The sequence below is a fragment of the Sus scrofa genome, chromosome 12 (assembly GCF_054392235.1).
Source record: "Sus scrofa isolate SSC_HxYL_T2T_F1_AM1 chromosome 12, Sscrofa_HxYL_maternal_Yorkshire_Landrace_v2.0, whole genome shotgun sequence".
Taxonomy (NCBI): domain Eukaryota; kingdom Metazoa; phylum Chordata; class Mammalia; order Artiodactyla; family Suidae; genus Sus; species Sus scrofa.
In genome coordinates this window covers 23,410,080-23,431,720 of record NC_139394.1, presented here as the reverse complement: position 1 = coordinate 23,431,720, position 21,641 = coordinate 23,410,080, and the positions used below count along the sequence as shown (strand labels likewise).

The window sequence follows — 21,641 nt, the reverse complement described above, 5'->3', positions numbered from 1 at the left end:
GCTATGTACTTTTTTAGGGCCACATCCATGGCATATGGAACTCCAATAGCTATATATACTTAACTCCTTTAAGCTTCAGCTTCCTCATTTGTAAAACAGAATGACAATGAAATTGTGGAGATGATGTAAAGATTAAATAAGGGAAGGCACACAAGACATGGAAACCACCAAAATGTCCATCAACAGAGGATTAGATAAAGAAGATGTGGTAGGAAGTTCCTGTGTGGAGCAGGGGGTTAAGGATCTGGCATTGCTGCAGCTGTGGCACAGGTTGCAACTGTGGCACAGGTTCAGTCCCTGGCCCAGGAATTTCCACATGCTGTGGGTGCAACCAAAAAGAAAAAAAAAAAAAAAAGAAGATGGGGTACATATATACAATGGAATATTATTCAACCATAAAAAATAAAATAGGGGAGTTCCTGTCGTGGTGCAGTGGTTAATGAATCCGACTAGGAACCATGAGATTGCAGGTTCGATCCCTGGCCTTGCTCAGTGGGTTGGGGATCCGGCATTGCAGTGAGCTGTGGTGTAGGTTGCAGATGCGGCTCGGATCCCAAGGTGCTATGGCTCTGGTGTAGGCTGGCGGCTACATCTCCAATTCAACCTCTAGCCTGAGAACCTCCACATGCCGTGGGAGCGGCCCTAGAAAAGGCAAAAAGACAAAAAAATAAAAAATAAAAAAAATATAGGGAGTTCCCATTGTGGTGAAGTGGAAATGAATCTGACTAGCATCCATGAAGATGCAGTTTCCATCCCTGGCCTTGATCAGTGGGTTAAGGATCCCACATTGCTGTGGCCGTGGTGTAGGCTGGCACCTGTTAAGTCTGATTCGACCCCTGGCCTGGGAACTTCCATATGCTGCAGGCATAGCCCTAAAAAGCAAATAATAATAATAACAATGCCATGTGCAGCAACGTGGATGGACCTAGAGATTATCATGGTAAGTGAAGTAAGTCAGAAAGCGAAAGACAAATACCATTACGATATCACGCATGTGTGGAATCTAATAAAATTGATACGAAAGAACTTATTCCCAAAACAAACAGACTCAAAGATTTTGAAATGAAATTTGTGGTTACCAAAGGGGAAATGTGGGTGGGAGGGATGGATTGGGAGGCTGGGACTGACACACACACACTGCTCTATACAAAATAGATCGGTAATAAGGACTTACTAGATAGCTCAGGGAAATCTCTTGGTACTCTGTGAGAGCCTATATGGGGAAAGAATCTGAAAAAGAATGGAGGTATATGTATATTGTGGCTGATTCACTACGCTGCACTCACACAATATTGTAAGTCACCTATCCTCCAATAAAATGCATTTTAAAAAATAAGGCATATAAAGTGCTAAGCATCTAGTTAGGCATGTTCTGCAGCATGCAGAAGTTCCCCAGCTGGGGATCAAACCCACGCCGCAGCAGTGACAATGCCAGATCCTTAGCCCACTGAACTTCCACTTTCCTTTCTCATCAGTATGAGATGCAGGTTTCCACCCTGCCAATCTCAAAGGAGAGCTATGATGCTCAGACGAGATACCATATTGAGAAAACGTGTTTTTTTTTTTTGGTTTGTTTTTGTTTTGTTTTGTTTTGTTTGCCTTTTTAGGGCCGCACCTGAGATAGTTCCCAGGCTAGGGGTTGAATCGGAGCTGTAGTTGCTGACTTAGGCCACAGCCCCAGCAACACAGGATCTGAGCCGAGTCTGCGACCTGCACCACAGCTCATGGCACTGCTGGATCCTTCACCCAATGAATGAGGCCAGGGATCAAACCCGTGTCCTTGTGGATTCTCTTCGGGTTCATTACAGCTGTGGCGGGAACTCCTGAGAAAGTATTTTGAAATCCAAGACCCATCAATATAACATATGGTTATACTAGTACTGGGCTGGGTATCTTGCTTGGGGAGGGGAGCGGTGGGCTGGGAGTTGGGGAAGGGACAGCAGCAGGCCGTCCCAATAACCCCAGTGGCAGGAGACCTGAACAGTGGAAATGTTTTGAAAGGTGAAAAGCCCTGAAGGAGCAACCTTTTATCAGGAGTGAGGGTGGAGGCGGGAGAGGGAGCCCCGCGTTTGCCAAATGGGTGAGGACCTTTGTTTTATTAGAGGTGGGGCAAGGCGAGCGCTGGGAGAGAGCTGTACGCATGCAGGTTTTTGTAATTGCTGGTTGTCACATCAACAGAGTCTGAAAAGAACAGAGCCTGAAAAGAAGCAACTCAGGTGGAAATAACAGAAACCACCGCGGTGGACGTTTCTTTATTTGTCAGCTTCCAGGGGAAGGACTGGGGGAAACCCAAGAGAAGGCGAAGGCTCGTGGGAGCTTTTCTGCTTCTTGGAGACCTCAGAGGCCCAATGACTTCCTCCAAGGGACTGTAAATCGTCATAAACAAAGGAAAGGGGAAATTCCTCTGGAGCCTTTCCATGCTTGATTCTGATCCACGTGGGGGGTCAGGAACCCGTCCTTGCCTCCCACCCAGCTGGGATGTTTCTACTGCAGAAAGTGCTTTTACCCAGAAATGGAGAATCTGGCTTACAAAGATGGGCTGGCCAGGAAGGAGTTTGTTCCAGAAATGCCCCTGGCCCTTGCTCTGCGTTTCCTCATCGCGTGTCCTTTAGGCAGCGAGATGAGTCATATTTGGGTGCCCAGAACTAAAAGTTAATTTGCCCTTTTTTCCCAAATAACCAGAAACTGGCAGACCCAGCCCTGGGGACCTGTGTGAGTGGGACATGCTTCCGAGTCCAATGACCCATTGTCCTGCTTCTAGGGCTGCCAGGGACTTTGACCACCTCCCGTCTCCCCTAAGGAAGGAGAGGAAGCAAGAGAAGGGGAAGAGAGGAGTCTTTTTTGTTTGTTTGTTTGGGTTTTTTTTTTTTTTTTTTTTTTTTTTTTTTTTTTTTGCTTTTTTAGGCATATGGAGGTTCCCAGGCTAGGAGCTGAATCAGAGCTACAGCTGCAGGCCTGCACCACAGCCACAACAACGCAGGATCTGAGCTGCGTCTGTGACCTACACCACAGCTCATGGCAACGCTGGATCCTTAACCCCCTAAGCGAGGCCAGAGATAGAACCCGCATCCTCTTGGACCACTGAGCCACACTGGGAACTCCCAGGAGGATTCTAAATTTGGGTTTTTGGCTTGTTCTGTGGGCCTGGTGATTAAAGGCTCCCTGATTAGAGGCTCCCTCTTCAGCCAGGCGTGAGAGTTCATCCCAGCCTCCCTCAAGCCTCAGGAGAGCCACATTTGGCCTCTTCTTGTCCTCATGTGACTTTGAAAAACGCTTAAAGCCTTTTCACCTTTTTTCCTCCCATCAGAATATCCCTGAGAGGGATTCTCAGGTGAGGAAAAGAGTTTCTGGTTAAGAGGCACGCCTCTTGTTCTACATTTATCTTTTCTACAAATATGCAAAGTACCTTTTCTAAACTCACTGTAGGTGCTTTATTAGCTTAATCTGTTTTTCAAAAGAAATTGCCACAATTCATCTAATTTAGGTTTAAAAAGAAATAGAATAGTAAGCCCAGTGCCTCATCTGGTCTGTTTAAAAACGGTTATAATTTACTGTGGTTATCCTTTTTTTAAAAATTACTTAATGAATTTTATTATATTTATAGGTATCAACAATCATCACAACCAAATTTTACAGCATTTCCATCCCAAACGTTTTGTGGTGATCCTTGATAAAAATGAGGAGGATTGAAAAAAATTGTTTCAAGAATACACTTTTGTGGATAAAAAAACTTAAATGAGGAGTTCCCGTTGTGGCGCAGTGAAAAAAAAATCTGACTGGTATCCATGAGGATGCGGGTTCCATCCCTGGCCTTACTCAGTGGGTTAAGGATCCAGTGTTGCTGTGAGCAGTGGTGTAGATTGCAGAAGCAGCTCGGATCCTGCGTTGCTGTAGCTGTCGTGTAGGCCAGCAGGTGTACCTCTGATTCAACCCCTAGTCTGGGAACCTTCATAGAGCCTGGGTGCGGTGCTAAAAAGCAAAAAAAAAAAAAAAAAAAAAAAAAAGAAAGCCTGGGAAGCAGGGTGCACACAGAGAGGAGAGCCCAGCTTGCTGGATGCAGATTGTAAGTGCTGAGAGACCCCCGGGAGAGAGAAAGCCCCCTCTGGGGATAAAGGTTTTATTTAGGAAGGCTCCTTGGAGGCAGTTAGGGTTGAGCTGAGCTCCAAGCATGAGCATGGCTTGAGTTAGTGAGAACAAAGGAAGAACATTCCAGAAGGAAGGAATAGGATGAGCAATGGATCATAGGCAGATGTGTGGACGGCATTTTGGGTGACAACAGCTCAGCCTGGCTAGAACAGCAATGGTTCTGATGGGGTCTAGAGGGAGATAAGTTTGAAAAGTACAATTCTGACACGTGCTACAGCGTGGATGACCCTTGAAGGCATTATCCTGAGGGAAATAAATGAAGGCTAACAAACAAACAAAAATTAATCACAGAGAGACATTTCCAGGGTTTGATTTCTGCACAATTCCTTTCTCCTATTCCTTTTTTTCCCTTAAAGGACATGAAAATGAGCTTAGGGCTTTAAAGATAAATATAGAAAGCTAAGAATGAAGCGTTTCAGTGCCTGTTTGCAAAGATGTGTGGCAGTGTCTGTCCCCATCCTGGGGAAAGTGGGAGGCACTCTGAGAGGGATGCTTTCTGAGCAGGTTGCCCAGCAAAGCACCTCTGTCTGGTAGGAAGACAGCAGGAAATATCCTGTGATAAACAATAATGGAAATGAATATAACATAAAACTGAGTCATTTTACCGTATAGCAGAAATTAACACAACATTGAAAATCAACTATAATTTAATTTTTAAAAAAGCAGGAACAAAAAGAAAAGAGAAAAGAGAAGCAGAGTTTCCGTCGTGGCACAGCGGAAACAAATCGGACTAGGAATCATGAGGTTGAGGGTTTGATCCCTGGCCTTGTTCAGTGGGTTAAGGACCCAGCGTTGCCATGAGCTGTGGTGTAGGTCACGGACGAGGCTCAGATCTGGCGTTGCTGTGGTGTAGGCCGGCAGCTACAGCTCCAATGAGACCCCTGGCCTGGGAACCTCCATGTGCCGTGGGTGTGGCCCTAAAAAGACAAAAAGACAAAAAAAAAAAAAAAAAGAAAGAAAAAAAAAAGAAAAAGCAGGAAGCACCAGAAAATCCATTCACTGCCCTGGATAATAGGTTGCATTGCATTCCATACCTAACAAGTAAAAAAGAAGCCAAGACTTTTGGAGCCCTTGCTGAGTGCTACGCTTGGCTCCAGACACTGGAATGTTTAATCTTCACAAAGCCGGAGGAGGCAGGTGCTATGCTTTTCATCGCTTCCATTTAACTCAAGTGAACAGGGACACTGAGTAACTCTGTGAGGTCACAGAGGTGGTATGTGGCATCACCAGGATCCAACTCAGGCCGGGGGGCTTCAGAGCCCACGCGCTTACCCACCACTCCTGCTTGGGAACCAGCAGCCTCAGCTCGCAGTTCCTGTGTGGTCTTGGGTGTGGTTCTTGGCTTTTATGGGACTTCAGCTTTCCATCTGTTGGGGGATTGGACAAGAGAGCCATTCTTATATACTCGGCTCTTACAGATGAGAAAACAGCAAGGTAAGAGCCTGTAAAATGTGAGGCCCAGAGAATAGGAGGAACACCCCCGAGAGGGTTCATGTGACAACACCAGGTCCTTACCCTACTGTGCTGCAAGGGAACTCCCGACTTCTAGTTACTTTTGCCGAGTTCTAGTTGCCTTGCCTGAGTGACCTAGCTGGTGACCTTGAACAAATTCCCTCACGCTCGGAGCCTCAGTGTCCTCCTCCAGAAAGAAGAAATAACGGGAGTTCCTCTTGTGGCCCAGCAGAAACAATCCAACTAGGAACCATGAGGTTACGGATTCAATCCCTGGCCTCACTCAGCAGGTTAAGGATCTGGCATTGTGGTGAGCTTTGGCGTAGGTCGCAGATGTGGCTCGGATCCTGTGTTGCTGTGGCTGTGGTGTAGGCTTGCAGCTGCAGCTCTGATTGGGCCCCTAGCCTGGGAACCTCCATATGCCATGGGTACAGCTCTAAAAAGCAAAAAACAACGAAAACAAAAAACAAAAAACAAAACAGTGCCTGGATCATGGTTGCACTTGGTAAGTACGAGCCCTGGTCCTGGCCATCATTATCACAGGGGACAGAAGTAAACAGATCAGGGCCTTTGTCTCTGGAGGCAGAAGGGAGAGTGAGTGCATGGGGCTTGGGGAGAAGAGCCCCAAGGAACAAAGAGGGGTGTTGACAGCTCTGGAGAGGAGAGCGAATGGGCCCTGGGGCAGGCTGCCCTTTTGACCTTGAAGGGAGCTCCTGGTCCTGGAATTACTTTCTGCTCCTTGCAGGAGAAGAGTCAAGGCAAAATGGTCCCCTTTAAGCACCTGGCCCATTGCATCTGAGTTTGTTGAGAGCAGCAAAACCATGAATTCGAAATGGGGTCTAAACTAAGGGCACCGTTGTGAGGCAGATCGATGGAGGAGAGATTGGATCTGCTATTTCTGGAGGCTCTGCTGACTTCTGAGCCAGACACAGTGAATCTTACAACTTTTGAATATTCCATCTGATCCCGGGGTGGTGACAGTCAATTTCTTTCTTTTTTTTAATTTTTTTATTTTTAGGGCTGTACCCACTGCATATGGAAGGTCCCAGGCCAGGGGTTGAATTGGAGCTACAGCTGCCAGCCGACGCCACAGCCACAGCAACGGCAGATCCGAGCCACGTCTGTGACCTGCACCACAGCCCAGGGCAACGCCAGATCCTTCACCCACATCCAGCGCTCCCAAGACACCGCCAATCCCATTGTGTCCCAGCAGGAGCGCCTTTTTTTTTTTTTTTAATTTAATTTTATTGGAGTAGCGTTAACTTATTATCTTAGTTTCAGGTGTACAGAATTCTCATGGATATGAGTCGGGTTCTTAACCTGCTGAGCCACAAGGTAAACTCCGTTCATCATCTATTTTTTACAGCAGTATGTATGTGTGATTCCCACTCTCACAATTCTAAAAATATGGAACGTTTCACGAATTTGCGCGTCATCCTTGCACGGGGGTGCCAATCTTCTCCGCATCGTTCTAATTTTAGTATGTGTGCTGCAGAACCGAGCAGGACCGTCAATTTCCGAATTGAAAAATGTGAAGAGGAAAGACTGAAGCTGGTAGGGAAGTTTCTCGCCCACGCCTGGGAGTGTATGATGAGATTTTATTGGCTTATATTCAGATGTTTCTTTCTTTCTTTTTTTGCTATTTTAGGGCTGCCCTTGAAGCATATGGAGGTTCCCAGGCTAGGGGTCGAATCGCAGCTCCAGCTGCCAGCCTACACCACAGGCATAGCAACACAGGATCTGAGCCTCATCTGTAACCTACATCACAGCACATGGCAACGCCAGATCCTTAACCCACTGAGTGAGGCCAGGGATTGAACTCGGATCCTCCTGTATCCTAGTCGGGTTTGTTAACTGCTGGGCCACGAGGGGAACTGCCAGATGTTTCTTCTTCCACGCTTGTGACGTTGTGGAGAACTGTGGGTATGATTTAGCTAGCCCTAGGGACCAAGTGTAAACATGTTTTATGAACATCAGAAAAATCATCCCCCCCCCGAGAATTTCTGTTTGGTGTTAGCAGTTCAAGTGAGACTTCTCCCTCCCTTTCCCAGCTCCCTCCGCCCTGGCCACATCTTGGAAAATGAACTATTCAACTATTCATTTGTCCTCCATTCAAGAAAGTAAATAGTGCGGAGGCAGGCCCTGGTGTCCTGCAAAGCCTTATGGTTGAGTGTTTCCAAATCTCAGTGTGGGAGGGTCACTGGAGTGGAACATCTGGATGAGGAGGAGGTAGTAACGATGAAGACTTTTTTTTTTGGTCTTTTTAAGGCCGCACCCACAACACGTGCATATGGAAGTTCTCAGGCTAGGGGGTGGAATTGGAGCTGCAGTTGCCACCACAGCCACAGCCATGCCAGATTTGAGCTGTGCCTGTGACACCTACACCACAGCTCACGGCAATGCTGGATCTTTTTTTTTTTTTTTTTTGAATGCTGGATCCTCAACCCACTGAGCAAGGCTGTGGATCCAATCCAAATCCTCATGGATACTGGTCGAGCTCGTTACCACTGAGTCATGACGGGAACTCTAATGAAGACATTTTTAAGCTCTTGGGGCTGTGTAAATACATAGCTGATAAGCTCAGTTTCAGAAGCCCAGAGTGTGCATCTGAAGTCAATTTATGCTTTTTTTTTTTTTTTTTTTGTCTTTCTAGGGCCGCACCCTTAGCATATAGAAGTTCCCAGGCTAGGGGTCTATTTGGAGCTACAGCTGCAGGCCTACACCACAGCCACAGCCACAGCCACGCCAGATCTGAACTGCATCTGCAACCTGCACCATAGCTCAGGGCAACACGGGATCCTTAACCCACGGAGCAGGGCCAGGAATCAAACCCATGTCCTCATGAATACAAGTCGTGTTCATTGCCGCTGAGCCACCATGGGAACTCCAATGTTATGCATCGTTTTGAGACTCTCTACAGGCCTGGGAGGGCTCTGTTTAATCCACCATCATCTTCCCTATTAAACCGTGGCCACGTGGGTTGGGAGATTGGCTCAGCTACTCACTAGCTGTGTGATCCTGGGCAAGTCACTTAATGGTGCTTGGCACACAGTAGGTGCTTAAGGAGTATGGATCAAATGAATACATAAACAAGGAAGCTACTGGCTGAGCCTCAGTTTCCTCATCTGAGAAATGGGGGAATAATGCCTCCCCAAGAGGATGCGATCATGTTGGTTAAACTGTTTCTTAGAAATGCTTCTCAAATGTTCAGGCATCTCACCTGAGTCACCAGGGGAGCTGCTCAAGTGAATATTGGGACCCAGTAGGTCTGGGGGTGGATGGGCTGAGTTCTGCATTTCCAGCTAACCCCCAGGGGATGCCTGTGTGGACCGCACTTTGAACAGGTAACAGGTAAGACTAGTGCTCTGCAAGTACTTGAGATTGTTAACCTCTTCAGCCACTGGGGATGTGACAGACTCCAAGGACTGACTAACCAGTTGTCCCAGCGGGCCCTCAGCTGGAGGGTTTCTTGGGACACGGGGACTCTCAGAACCAGGGACGTCAGGGGCAAACTTGAACAAGCCGGTCACACCAGATTAATGGAAGCGAAAGGGTTGCTTGGGTCTGAACTGCTTGTGAACTGGAAAAAACAACAGGAGTTCCTGTTGGGGCTCAGTGGGTTATGAACCTGACTAGCATCCATGAGGATGTGGGTTCGATCCCTGGCTTTGTTCAGTAGGTTAAGGATCTGGCATTGCTACAAGCTATGGCATCTGAGATGTGGCTCAGATCTGGCATTGCTTTGCTATGGCGTAGGATGGCAGCTGTGGCTCCTATTCAACCCCTAGGCTGGGAACTTCCATGTGCTGCAGGTGAAGCCCTAAAAAGACAAAAAAAAAAAAAAAAAAAGAAAGAAAGAAAAAGAAAAAACAAAAACAGATGAGCATATTTGCTAAAGAGAGGAAAACATCCCCACCTTAGATCCATTTAGTCCTCCTACCCCATATTTCGCAGCGGCTCAGAGACATTGGGTGACTTGGCTCACGACACACAGCACCTCGGGGTTGGGGCTGGGACGGCAGCTCCCACCTTCTGTCGTACTCGGAGCAGCCCAGGGCTTCCTCATCAGTCTGCCTGGCTTTTTCCAACACATTCTCCTTTATTTGGCAAACACACCATGTTTATTTATAAATTGGCTTGTTTGGAGCCTAAAATTTGGCATCGCTGATTTTGGCTGTGAGGAGTTCAAATTTTTCCTCTCTTTGTTTTGGTTTGCTTAACCATGAGTGAAAAATGCAAAGTAATAAAAACACAAGGAGGCTGCCAAAGTGGTTCGAATCGCAATGCCTCCAGAAATGTGGCAGCATCCACTAAGCAGATTTATTTTGTATCTCTAGATAGTAGATTGGAAACCCATGAGGTTACTTCCAGGGACTTACAAACACCAAGTAAATAAATACTGGAGTCTTTTTCCAGGCTCTTTCTCTCTCTCTCTCTCTTTTTTTTTTTTGTATTTTTGCCATTTCTTGGGCCACTCCAGTGGCATATGGAGATTCCCAGGCTAGGGGTCCAATCGGAGCTGTAGCTTCTGGCCTACGCCAGAGCCACAGCAACACGGGATCCGAGCCGCGTCTGCAACCTACACCACAGTTCACGGCAACGCCAGATCCTTAACCCACTGAGCAAGGGCAGGGATCGAACTCGAAACCTCATGGTTCCTGGTCGGATTCGTTAACCACTGCGCCACGACGGGAACTCCTCAGGTGGCTTTTTGTTGGGGAGCATGTGGGAGAGTGGGAGATGGTGTGTGTGAGAGAGAGGCTGCATTTAATCTGTGACTCTACCTGGTGTAGGGAGTCTGGGTGTGAGCCCTCACCAGGGCTCTGTGCAAATCTGTTATCTGTTCCAGTAACTTGAGAGGAGAGTCTTAGCTCTGCCCATGAGAGCAGCAATAATCTCAAGTGTGCTGGCAGCTTTTGCCACTGTCTTATCAAGTGTCTTTTTTTGTTGTTTGTTTTGGTCTCCCTGTGGCATATGGAGTTCCCGGGCCAGGGGCTGAATCTGAGCCACAGGTAGGCAATACCGAATCCTTAACTACCTGTGCCAGGCTGGGGATCAAACCTCAGTCTCACTGCTCTCAAGACACCGCCAATCCCATTGTGCCATAGTGGGAACTCCGCCACTGTCTTAATATAACAAACCAAGCTACAAGCTAAGCACAGCTACAAGGTTTTTCAATGTTTTCAGCAGTAACACACAAGTGTGGGGGCCAGTGCGTGCACACACACACACACACACACACACACACACACACACACACACACACACACACAGGGATGCACTGCACAGGGGAGCCATGGCAAAACGCATACACGTTTTTTAAAGCCATGCCCATGGCACGTGGAAGTTTCTGGGCCAGGGAACGAACCTGAGCCACAGCAGCCACCTGAGTCACTACAGTGACAACCCCGGATATTTAATCTGCTGTGCCACCGGGTTTACTCCAACACACACCAATTTTAAAAATTGTTTCTTTTCTTTTAAGGCCACATCACATGGAAGTTCCTGGGCATGGGGTTGAATCAGAGATGTAGTTGCCGGCCTATGCCACAGCCACAGCAATTGCTGGATCTGAGTTGCATCTGCAACCTTCGCCGCAGCTCGTGGCAATGCCAGATCCTTAACCCACTGATGGAGGCCAGGGATCGAACCTGCATCCTCATGGATACCAGTCGGGGTTGTTTCTGCTGAGCCACAACAGGAACTCCTGCATTATCTTTTTTTTTTTTTTTTTTAAATTCTGATATGATGTCTCAAAATCATAGCTCTTCCTTGTCTGGTTTATGAAGCATGATATGATATGACAGCCGAGGTCCAGCGTGTTTCCTACAATGACGGTTCCCAGTGACCTTGTCAAGGATAAATCACGGAGCATCTGGAAAACCATCAGTCAAGGGTTTGGCTGTGTCTGGTTACTTGCAGACTCCCTACCCCCACCTCAAGAGGCCTTGTACTTGAAAGTCTTTGGCAGCCTCCAGGTGACACGCATAAAAGGACATGACCATGTAGGATGTGAGTTAATATTTATTTGCTGCTGCTATTTTTTTTTTTTTTTTTTTACTTTGAATGAGGGTAAACTATAGGTTTTCATTTGAAATGCTCTTCAGAAGCGACCCCAACCATCCCTTCAAACCAGGGACAGCATTCCCTCCAGGTTAAGTTTGAAAGCCTAAACTCTCTGCCCCCAAGAACGTCCGGCAGAGCAGCTCTCCAGGCCAAGGTCTTGCGTCTAAAGTCCCTACTTCCTGCACCAGCTTCCTCCATCCCAGTCATTCTGGAGGCTTTGCTTTTCAACAGAATCTAACTGAGGTTCCCTGTTGGGTGTGTTTCAAGAAGCCCTCTCTATAAAAATCCAGCTCAGATGAGGACAGATATTCATCCCGCAGGCCCTGCCCTTGGAGGTATTTACTGGCACTGACAGGAGACCAGGCCAGTGAATACAGGGGACACCAAATATACCACTAGGATGAAGAGCCCACACTGTAGAGGTGGCCGCGCACAGCACGGCTCGCCAGGCCCAAGCTGGGCCACGGTTGGCTAAAGCCCGAGGCATGGGCTGCCCCCGGGTTTGACGCAGAAGTACTGGTTCTCGGCAGAAAGGGCAAGCTGAGGGAGCAAAGCCTAAAAATGTGATTTGTCTACAAGTTCGTTCCTCTCTTCCCATTTGGCTTTCTGCTGATGCCAGCATGCCAGTCAGCGACTTGCCGAAAGGGCTGGGAGCAGCCATACAGATGGAGAGACTTCCAGAGCACAGAAGCCGGGGCAAAATACAGCAAATCCATAGCCATGAGGACCAGCTCCTGAGTCTATGGACCCTGGAATGCGGCAGCCCCATTCTAGAGCTTGGTTCTCTCGTGTCACAGGCAGGGGTGCTAGGTGACCCGGGCAGGGCGTCTGGCCATCTGCAGGCGGGAGGGGACCTCTGGGGCAGCTGCAGAGGAGACCACGGAGAGACTCAGAGGGGGAGACCCCTGGCATTAAACAGGGGGAAGTTAGGTTACTGTTCCTTAAAAACTCAACGTGGCTGCTTTTCTGCCCTCTGCTTCGACCTCCGGGATGTGACGGCCAGACGGGGGCTCTGGACGCATCTTCCCATCCGGGTTGTGTTCAGAGGAGGCCAAGGAACATTAGTTACTTCTCTGCTTTGCTTTGACTCCTGTTTTTCGAGGTCCCGGGTCTTCCTTCCTAGGCTTCCAAGGGAGAATGGAGCTCTCAGCACTGCTCCGCCTCCACAAAGCCCTCCTTCTCATGGCCCGAGGGCTCGACTTCTGTGTAGGTGGAGTGGTTGGGGTGGTTGCGAAACTTCATGGCAGGCCAGTGGTGCGGTCTCCGCTGTGGGGGCACAGATACAGAGTCAGCGGGCACAATCCCACCCACGTGGGGGACCCTCCTGCCCCTTCCCCCTGGGGGCACGGCTCTTAGCACTTTTTTCAAGGGTGCTGGGGACAGTTCTGACTCTCTTCTTAGGGCTCTGGGGACCTAAGGCCCTCTCCCCAGAAGGCCCCCCGCTGGGACACCTCCCACTGGGAAACGTGCTGGGAGCCCAGGGAGTAGGGACAGGAGGTCATTTTATCCCTCATTGCGTGGACCGAAGGATAGAAGGTGACAAGCTTAGCAACACACAGAGTAGAGCCCTGAGACTGTGGAAAGGGGGGCGGTGAGGAAGAGGTGGAATGATCTGGGAGGCTCTGGAAAAGCCAAGGTAACGGCAGCATCCTCAAGGAAACTTCCCAGACAGCAACTCCCTCTCTCCTTTAAGGGCCACACTTGCAGCATATGGAAGTTTCCAGGCCAGGAGTTGAATTGGAGCCACAGTTGGGGCCCTCGCCACAGCCATGGCAACACTGGATTGCAGCTGTGTCTGTGAATTAAGCCACAACTCACAACAGCATCATTTCCTTAACCCCCTGAGAGAAGCAGGGATTGAACCCATGCCTCTGCAGTGATCAGAGCCACTGCAGTACAGTTCTTAACCCACTGTGCCACAGAGGGAACTCCCAGAGCAACTCTTATGATTGCTGTGGCCTGTCAAATCTCATCTAAAAACCCACACAGGAATTCCCGTCGTGGTGCAGTGGAAATGAATCCAACTAGGAACCATAAGGATGTGGGTTTGATCCCTGGCCTCGCTCAGTGGGTTAAGGGTCCGGTGTGGCTCAGATCTGATGTTTCTGTGGCTGTGGTGCAGGCTGGCATCTATAGCTCTGGTTTGACCCCCAGCTTGGGAACTTCCATGTGCTGTGAGTGCAGACCTAAAAAGCAAAAAATAAAAATAAAAACCAACAGAGCAGGCAAAGGGGCAGAGACCTCAGATCCACTATGGCTTTCAACAAACACCAGGCCTGGAATTTGGGTATGAGAGACCATATAGCCTCAGGGATGGCTGCACAGACACTAATGGGGCATGTGTGGCACATCTGGCCTTCTTTCTTTCCTCTGGGGACCTTTCTGATTTCACAAAAGGGGGAGTAAAAGCAGAGGCTGATCAATAGGACACTGAGGGAGTTCCCGTCGTGGCTCAGTGGTTAACGCATCCGACTAGGAACAATGAGGTTGCAGGTTCGATCCCTGGCCTTGCTCAATGGGTTAAGGATCTGGGGTGGCCGTGAACTGTGGTGTAGGTCACAGATGTGGCTCGGATCCCGAGTTGCTGTGGCTCTGGCGTAGGCTGGCGGCTACAGCTCCAATTGGACCCCTAGCCTGGGAACTCCATATGCCGCGGGAGCGGCCCTAGAAAAGACAAAAAAAAAAAAAAAAAAGCAACAGGACACCAAGGCCACAGGAGTTCTGAGGTGCCAGCCCTGGGGCTGAGGGACTCAAAGGGCGCCTGCCAATTCTAGATGTGTGGGGATGGAGCGGATGGAGCCCCTCAGGTGGAAACAGGAGTCTGGCATGGGGTGGGTGACGGGATGAGATGGAGAGAGGCAGGGACTGAACAGCTGGGGAAAGGCTGATGTGGTCGCGGATGGTGGAGCTGCAGCCTGACTGATCCTGCACCCACCTCGATGAAGAAGAGGGCAGCGTTGGAGGTGGGGTGGCCGTTGATGTAGATCCCAGCCAGGATGATGGCTGCCACAAGGAGGACGGCCAGCACGATGCCCACGATGGTGCCCAGGTGCACGGGGGGGCCCTTGGTCTCAGGGGACAGGTTGTTCTGAAGGCCTAGGGAGAGACCAGTAGGTCAGGGAGCAGGGAAGGTGAGGCGCTGGAGTCCTGGGTTCTGACCAATCCCCGAGATGAAAGCTCACAGAACCCTCAAGTCTACTTAACCAAATACACCGAAAGGTGGGGCGGGACTGGGAGGACCCATGATGCGGATGACTTAATGCTGTTCTTAGCACGGCTCAGGTGGTTTTCCAGAATCACTTAAGAGTCGCCCAAACGTCTAATAAGGATCGTACGATTTCTCTCCAGGACCCAGCCCACATAAGTACTTTTAAGGACTGTGCAAAGAGCGTACGATGGTTAAGAGAACTGGGAGTTCCTGCTGCACTGCAAAGGGATCAGCGGCATCTTGGGAGCACCAGGATGCAGGTTCCATCCCCGACAGAGTGGGTCCGGGATCTGGTGTTGCCGCAGCTGCAGCTTGGGGTTACAGCTGCGGCTTGGATCAGATCCCTGGTCTGGGAACTCCACAGGGTGGCCAAAAAGAAAACAAAAAGAGTTGGGAATCTGGAGTCTGGCTGCCTGGGTTCAAATCCAGGCTCTGCTACGTACTAGCTGTGTGACATTGGGCACATGATTGAACTTCTCTGTGGCCCAGATATCATTTCTATAGAATAAGAACTACCTGATTGCATTATTGTGAGGGTTAAAAAGAGGATTCATGTCAACTGCTGAGAACCCCGTGGTTTCTTGGTCAACTTCAGTAAGTGTTAGCTATTATAACCAAAGGACCACATTTTTACCTGTCACTGCCCACCCCCAGATTATAGCCTCATGGAGGGCAAGGACAGTATCTTATTCATCTGTGTGTCCTCATCTCTTCGAAAAAAATCTCAGCTGCTGGCAGTTCCCATCATGGCGTAGTGGTTAACGAATCCGACTAGGAACCATGAGGTTGCAGGTTCCATCCTTGGCCTTGCTCAGTGGGTTAAAGATCCGGCATTGCTGTGAGCTGTGGTGTAAGTTGCAGACTCGGCTCAGATCCGGAGTTGCTGTGGCTCTGGCGTAGGCGGCGTCTACACCTCCGATTAGACCCCTAGCCTGGGAACCTCCATGGGCCATGGGAAGCGGCCCTAGGAAAGGCAAAAAGACAAAAAAAAAAAAAAAAAAAAATCGCAGACACATCAAAGGAATTCAATAAAAATGAACTAGGTCCTCTGAGGGCTAATAAGCCAGCAGACATACTCTGAGTGTCCCCAAAACTTGAAATACATTCCGAGGAGAAGATTGGATATTTTCCACAGACTATCAGGCTTCCAGCTCATCCAGTCCAGCCCCTTTTTTGCACAGCTGAAGTAATGGAAATGCAGAGAGGTGAAGTGATTTGTCCAGCCACTAAGAAACCTGTTCCCTGATGTTACCTGGGATGGCTTTTTGCGTTCTCTCTCTACCCTAAAAGGATGTGGAGATAATGACACGGAGAAGACAGAGGCACATGTAAGCCACAGAAACACTGAACCCTTTTTACAGCACTGGTGGCTGGAAGGGGCGTCAACAGGACGTGGGCATTTTTTGTTTTTCTTTTTTGGCTGCCCTGATGCATATGGAGTTCCTGGGCAAGGGATCAGATTGAGCCTCAGTTGAGACCTATGCCATAGCTGCAGCCACCTGCTGGGCTGGGGATCAAACCTGGTTCCTGGTGCTGTAAAGACACTGGCCTACGCCAGAGCCACAGCAATGCAGGATCCGAGCTGTGTCTGCAACCTACACCACAGCTCACGGCAACGCTGGATCATTAACCCACTGAGCAAGGCCAGGGATTGAACCCGCAACCTCATGGTTTCTAGTCAGATTCATTAACCACTGAGCCATGATGGGAACTCCTGGGTGGGGATTTTTAATAAGATCTTGCATGCGTCCAAAATCATTATGTTCCCCATCCCCTTTTCTCTTCCAGCAGAAAAAAAACCTAGGAGAGAAACTACCCTGGGGCACTCCCGTGCATGGTTCATGCCTCCATCTGCCAACAGTTGGGGAGTTGCAATGACAGGCCCCACGCTGGCCTCTCCTGCCCTGGCAGTCAGCCCGCAGCCTTCAGTGACCCGGATGACCTGGTCAGGGCTTGGGCTGATGAGCACACGGTGTGGAGTAAGGGGCATGTGGCCCAGCGCCCCTGCCTCCCCTCAGCCTGACAGTCACATACGCACACTCACACCTGCTGCCCACAGAGAAGCAATGGCTCCGTGTCGGTGGAGTCCCCGTCAAACTGCACTGTGTTAATAGCCTTTCCTATCCTTCTGGAGCCCAAACGATGGTCTCCCAGCCCAGAGTTGGAAGGCTTTTCTTTCTTTCTTTTCTTTTTTTTTGCTTTTTAGGGCTGCACCCACAGCGTATGGAGAGGTTCCCAGGCTAGGGGTCTTATTGGAGCTGCAGCTGCTGGCTTACACCACAGCTACAGCAACACCAGATCCGAGCCTTGTCTGCGACTCTTACCACAGCTCACAGTAGCACTGGATCCTTAATCCACTGAATGAGGCCAGGGATTGAACCCAAAACCTCATCGTTCCTAGTTGGATTTGTTTCCGCTGAGCCACATTGGGAAATCCCCCTCTTTTTTTTTCTTTTTGCTTTTTAGGGCTGCACCTGCAGCATATGGACGTTCCTAGGTTTGGAGTCCAATGGGAGCTGCAGCTGCTGACCACAGCCACAGCCATGCCAGATCTAAGCTGTGTTTGCAACCTACACCACAGTTCATGGCAATGCTGGATCCTTAACCCACTGAATGGGGCCAGGGATCGAACCCATGGTCCTCATGGATATTAGTCGGGTTCATTACCCCTGAGCCACAACAGGAACTCCCGGAAGGCTTTTCCATCTCCCTCTTGCGGTGGTTGTGCAGCAAGGGCTTAAGCTGGCTTTGGCCAAAGGGGAGGGGAGGTGGAGTCACCTCAGGTTCCCAGAGAGGAGAATAACCCCCCCCACCCCGCTGGCAGTCGTGGGGCCAGGGACCTATAAAAACTGTGGTGGACACTTTTTGTGTAGTGTCTGCCAACCCAGCTAGGGAATCAAAGGCAACCCGAGTGAGAGCAGCTGCTCTCCACCCCTCACTGACTGGGAGGCCCCTGGGGACCAAGGTCACGGCCACGGGCCCACACGGCCATGCCTCCGTGCCCACCCTAGCTCAGCCCACCTCTCCTCCTCGCTCCTTTCAGGGCGGTGGATATTCAGGAACAGAGAGGCCAGGAGAACTCCTGGAGTTTCCCAGCTGAGATGAACAATGTCTACATGGAGATTTGTCCCTTTGGTCTCGGGTGAGGGGGGTAGCGGGGGGTGGCGGGAGGTGTCTGGGCCCAGAAGCAGGAGGTCCAGGAAGCTCAGGCTGCTGCTGTTTCCCCCTCCCCCATCGGAGTAAAAGCAGAGGCCAGCTGACGGCTGCACCCTCTTCCAGGGTGGGTCCCAGAGGCTGCTGAAGAGGGGCGGGCAGTTCTGTACTCACCCTCTCCTCCTGCATAGGGATTCAACTTGGTGTCATCTTCAAAGGCAAAGGAGAGAAGGGGCAGCATTAGTGGAATCATGATGGCCTTTGTCACTTCAGAGACTCAGAGACGTTCAGTCCAACCCTTTATTTATTTATTTTTTCTTTTACGGCCGCACCTGCGGCATATGGAGGGTCCCAGGCTACGGGCTGCATCAGTGCTGCAGCTGCCGGCCTATGCCACAGCCACAGCAGCTCGGGATCCAAACCGTGTCTGTGACCTACACCACAGCTCACGGCAACACCAGGTCCTTAACCCACTGATCGAAGCCAGGGACGGAACCCACATTCTCACGGATACTAGTCTGGTTAGGTACCACGGGGCCACAGTGGGAACTCCCTCAACTCTTCTTTTTGAAGGCTAGGAAACCAAAGCGCAGAGAGGGGAGGTGACTGGCTCAAAGTCACACAGCAGCGTAAAGGTAGAAGGCCACGGACAAGCCAGCTTTTCTTTTCTTTTCTTTTTTTTTTTTTTTTTTGTCTTTTTTTGCTATTTCTTGGGCCGCTCCCACGGCATATGGAGATTCCCAGGCTAGGGGTCCAATCGGAGCCGTAGCCACCAGCCTATGTCAGGGCCACAGCAACGCAGGATCCGAGCCGCGTCTGCGACCTACACCACAGCTCACGGCAATGCCGGATCCTTAACCCACTGAGCAAGGGCAGGGATCGAACCCGCAACCTCATGGTTCCTAGTTGGATTCGTTAACCACTGCACCACGACGGGAACTCCGCCAGCTTTTCTTAGTCTTCGCTCATTCAACAAATATTTATTGCGTGTTTACTATGAGTTGAGCACTGGGAGTAGGTGCTGGGAATAGAGGTGATCTCTGCCCCCAGGAAGGTCACAGATGGGAGGGAGGGCAGGGGGACAATGAAAATCCAGCCTAATGAAGCTCTGACTGGGCGGTCTCACCCCGAAAAAGGGACTCAAGAAGGAGGGATGAACTATGGGGCTGAGAAAAAGGGTTCCAGACAGAGGAGGCAGCAGGTGGCAAAGACCTTCGCCAGTTGAGAAATAAAAAAAAGCGGTTCAGTGCAGCTGGAGGTAGGAGAGGATGCGAGTGGGGGTGATGAGAGAGGCTGGCGGTGTGAGGACAGCTGCCTGGAAAGCCAAATTGAGGGCCTTTCCTAGTCTCCTAAGGGGCAGCGGGAAGCAGAGGAAGGACTGGGGGAGGGGTGGGTGTGTCACAAGAGAGAATCAGCTTGGAGACACCGCCCTCCCCGGGGTACAACGTGGGGAGCAGATTTCCAGGCCAACACACGCTCTCTCCACCTCAAGGCAAGTATCCTGCGGCTTCCTAAATAAGTGCCGATGGTTGGTCCTTCCTGTGGTTCTTCCCTGCAGATTTTTTTTTCTTTTTTCTTTTTTTTTTTTTTTTTTTGTCTTTTTAGGGCCGCTCCTGCGGCATATGGAGGTTCCCAGGCTAGGGGTCTAATCAGAGCTGTAGCTGCCAGCCTACGCCACAGCCCCCGCAATGCCAGATCCAAGCCGCATCTGCGACCTACACCAGGGCAATGGCGGATCCTTGGCCCGCTAAGCGAGGCCAGGGATCGAACCCTCAACCCCATGGTTCCTAGTCAGATTCGTTTCCACTGTGCCATGATGGGAACTCCCTCCCCACAGATTCTTACGGGGAAAGAAAGGCAAGCGGTCCACGTCAGAAGAATGTTCTAGAGGACTAGAGATGACTGCTGCCAGCTTCGAAATGTTAAACAAATGGAACCGTCCACAATTTAGGGTCTGTTACAAGCTCTCCCTTCGTCTTTCCCCTCCCGAACCTCCTCCGCCTATTCATTTTAAAGGCTTTTATTGGCTCCCCGTTGTTCACGGATGTTCAAGTCCTTTTGCAGTTCGTACCAATCATCTTTCGTCCTGTCTCTCGCCACAATGCAACGCCATGATAGTGGCTGTAACAAGCTACCCCAGGCTCTCCAGACCTTGGGGACATCTCAGATCGCTGCTGCTTTTTTTTTTTTTTTTTTTTTTAAAGGGCCGCACCTGCGGCATATGGAGATTCCCAGAGCTGCAGCTGCTGGCTGACACCACAGCCACAGCAACTTGGGATCTGAGCCACATCTGCAACCTACGCCACAGCTCACAGCAACGCCAGATCCTTGACCCACTGAGTGAGGTCAGGGATCGAACCTGCACCCTCATGGATTCTACTCGGGTTTGTTTCTGCTGAGCCACAATGGGAACTCCTCTTTCAGATCTCGAGCTGCTACACATACTGTTCCTCCTGCAGGGGTCGCCCTTCCTCCCCGTTACTCTTCGTCTTTGAAAAGTCCCATCTCTGAAATGCCCTCTGCAGGGCCAGGGGTAGGGTGACACAAGTGAAACAGGGTGTGTCGTTTTGAAAATTTTTGATATTTTATTCATCATAGAATTTGGGGCATTAATTTTGATTTTTATAACTATTTGCATTAAAGTATTATTTATCTTAATTATTGCCTTTTTTACGCCTCCTTAAATTTTATACTGGCCTTACCCTAGCCCCAGTCCCAGCCCTGTCACTTGCCAGAGGACAGATGGGTGTGTCCTCCTCTGGGCCCCATTGCATTTGGTATCTGTTTCTACAGCATCTTAGATCCCACTGTTTCCATAAACTGTGAGCCTCTCAACACCCAACCTATTTACGCTCCCAGCACCTGGACGTGGCATCCTGCTCTGCAATACATTTACAATAAATCTTCAAATATAAAAAAAGAAATCACAGAGAGTTCCTGTTGTGGCTCAGTGGTGAACGAATCTGACTAGCATCCATGAGGACGCCTGTTCGATCCCTGGCCTCGCCCCGTGGGTTAGGGATCCAGCGTTGCCATGAGCTGTGGTGTAGGTTGCAGACACGGCTTGGAACCTATATTGCTGTGGCTGTAGTGTAGGCCGGCAGCTGTAGCTCTGATTCAACCCCTAGCTAGGGAACCTCCATACACCGCAGGTTCGGCCCTAAAAAGCGGAAAAAAAAAAAAATCACATTAGATAATGGAAGAAGAAACCATAAGAAAAAATGTTAAATGGTTCCCCATAGAGGAAAAGGGGGCTAGAGTGGAGGGGAGAAAACTAGGGACCAAACTTCTTCGACTCTACCTGCTCTTGTAGATTTGACTCTGGAACTACAGTGATTATCATTTAACTATTACATGATTATTAAAAAGTTGAATTTTAGGAGTTCCCGGGTGGCCTAGAGGTTACAGATTCAGCATTGTCACTACTGTGGCTCAGGTTTGATCTCTGATCTAGGAACCTCCATGTGCTGTGAGCGACCAAAAAATTGTTTTAATTTTAAAAGCACCTCTAGGGAGTTCCCATCATGGCCAGATGAAACAAATCCAGCTAGTATCCATGAGGATGCAGGTTTGATCCCTGGCCTCACTCAGTGGGTCGGGGATCTGGCGGTGCCAT

The 21,641-nt window shown here is 49.7% G+C and overlaps 1 protein-coding gene and 1 non-coding gene across 5 annotated transcripts in view; both read right to left on the bottom strand.

The window, feature by feature from the left end:
• Window positions 1–6,999: 6,999 nt before the first annotated feature.
• Window positions 7,000–7,103, bottom strand: LOC146398140 (U6 spliceosomal RNA). The gene has a single exon (XR_014822174.1). It is a non-coding gene; the product is annotated as a U6 spliceosomal RNA (small nuclear RNA).
• Window positions 7,104–11,604: 4,501 nt separating this feature from the next.
• PLXDC1 (plexin domain containing 1) overlaps window positions 11,605–21,641 on the bottom strand; it is a 69,755-nt gene continuing 59,718 nt past the window's right edge. For 2 of the 4 annotated variants that reach the window (XM_021067058.2, XM_084984666.1), the window contains 3 exons: window positions 18,200–18,235; window positions 14,600–14,760; window positions 11,605–12,930 (listed from right to left, as the gene is read on the bottom strand). In XM_021067058.2, the coding sequence (XP_020922717.1) occupies window positions 12,811–12,930; window positions 14,600–14,760; window positions 18,200–18,235 (317 nt within the window). In that variant the 3' untranslated portion in view covers window positions 11,605–12,810. The remainder of the gene's footprint in view (window positions 12,931–14,599; window positions 14,761–18,199; window positions 18,236–21,641) is intronic. The other 2 variants (XM_084984665.1, XM_084984667.1) reach the window with 1 other exon arrangement.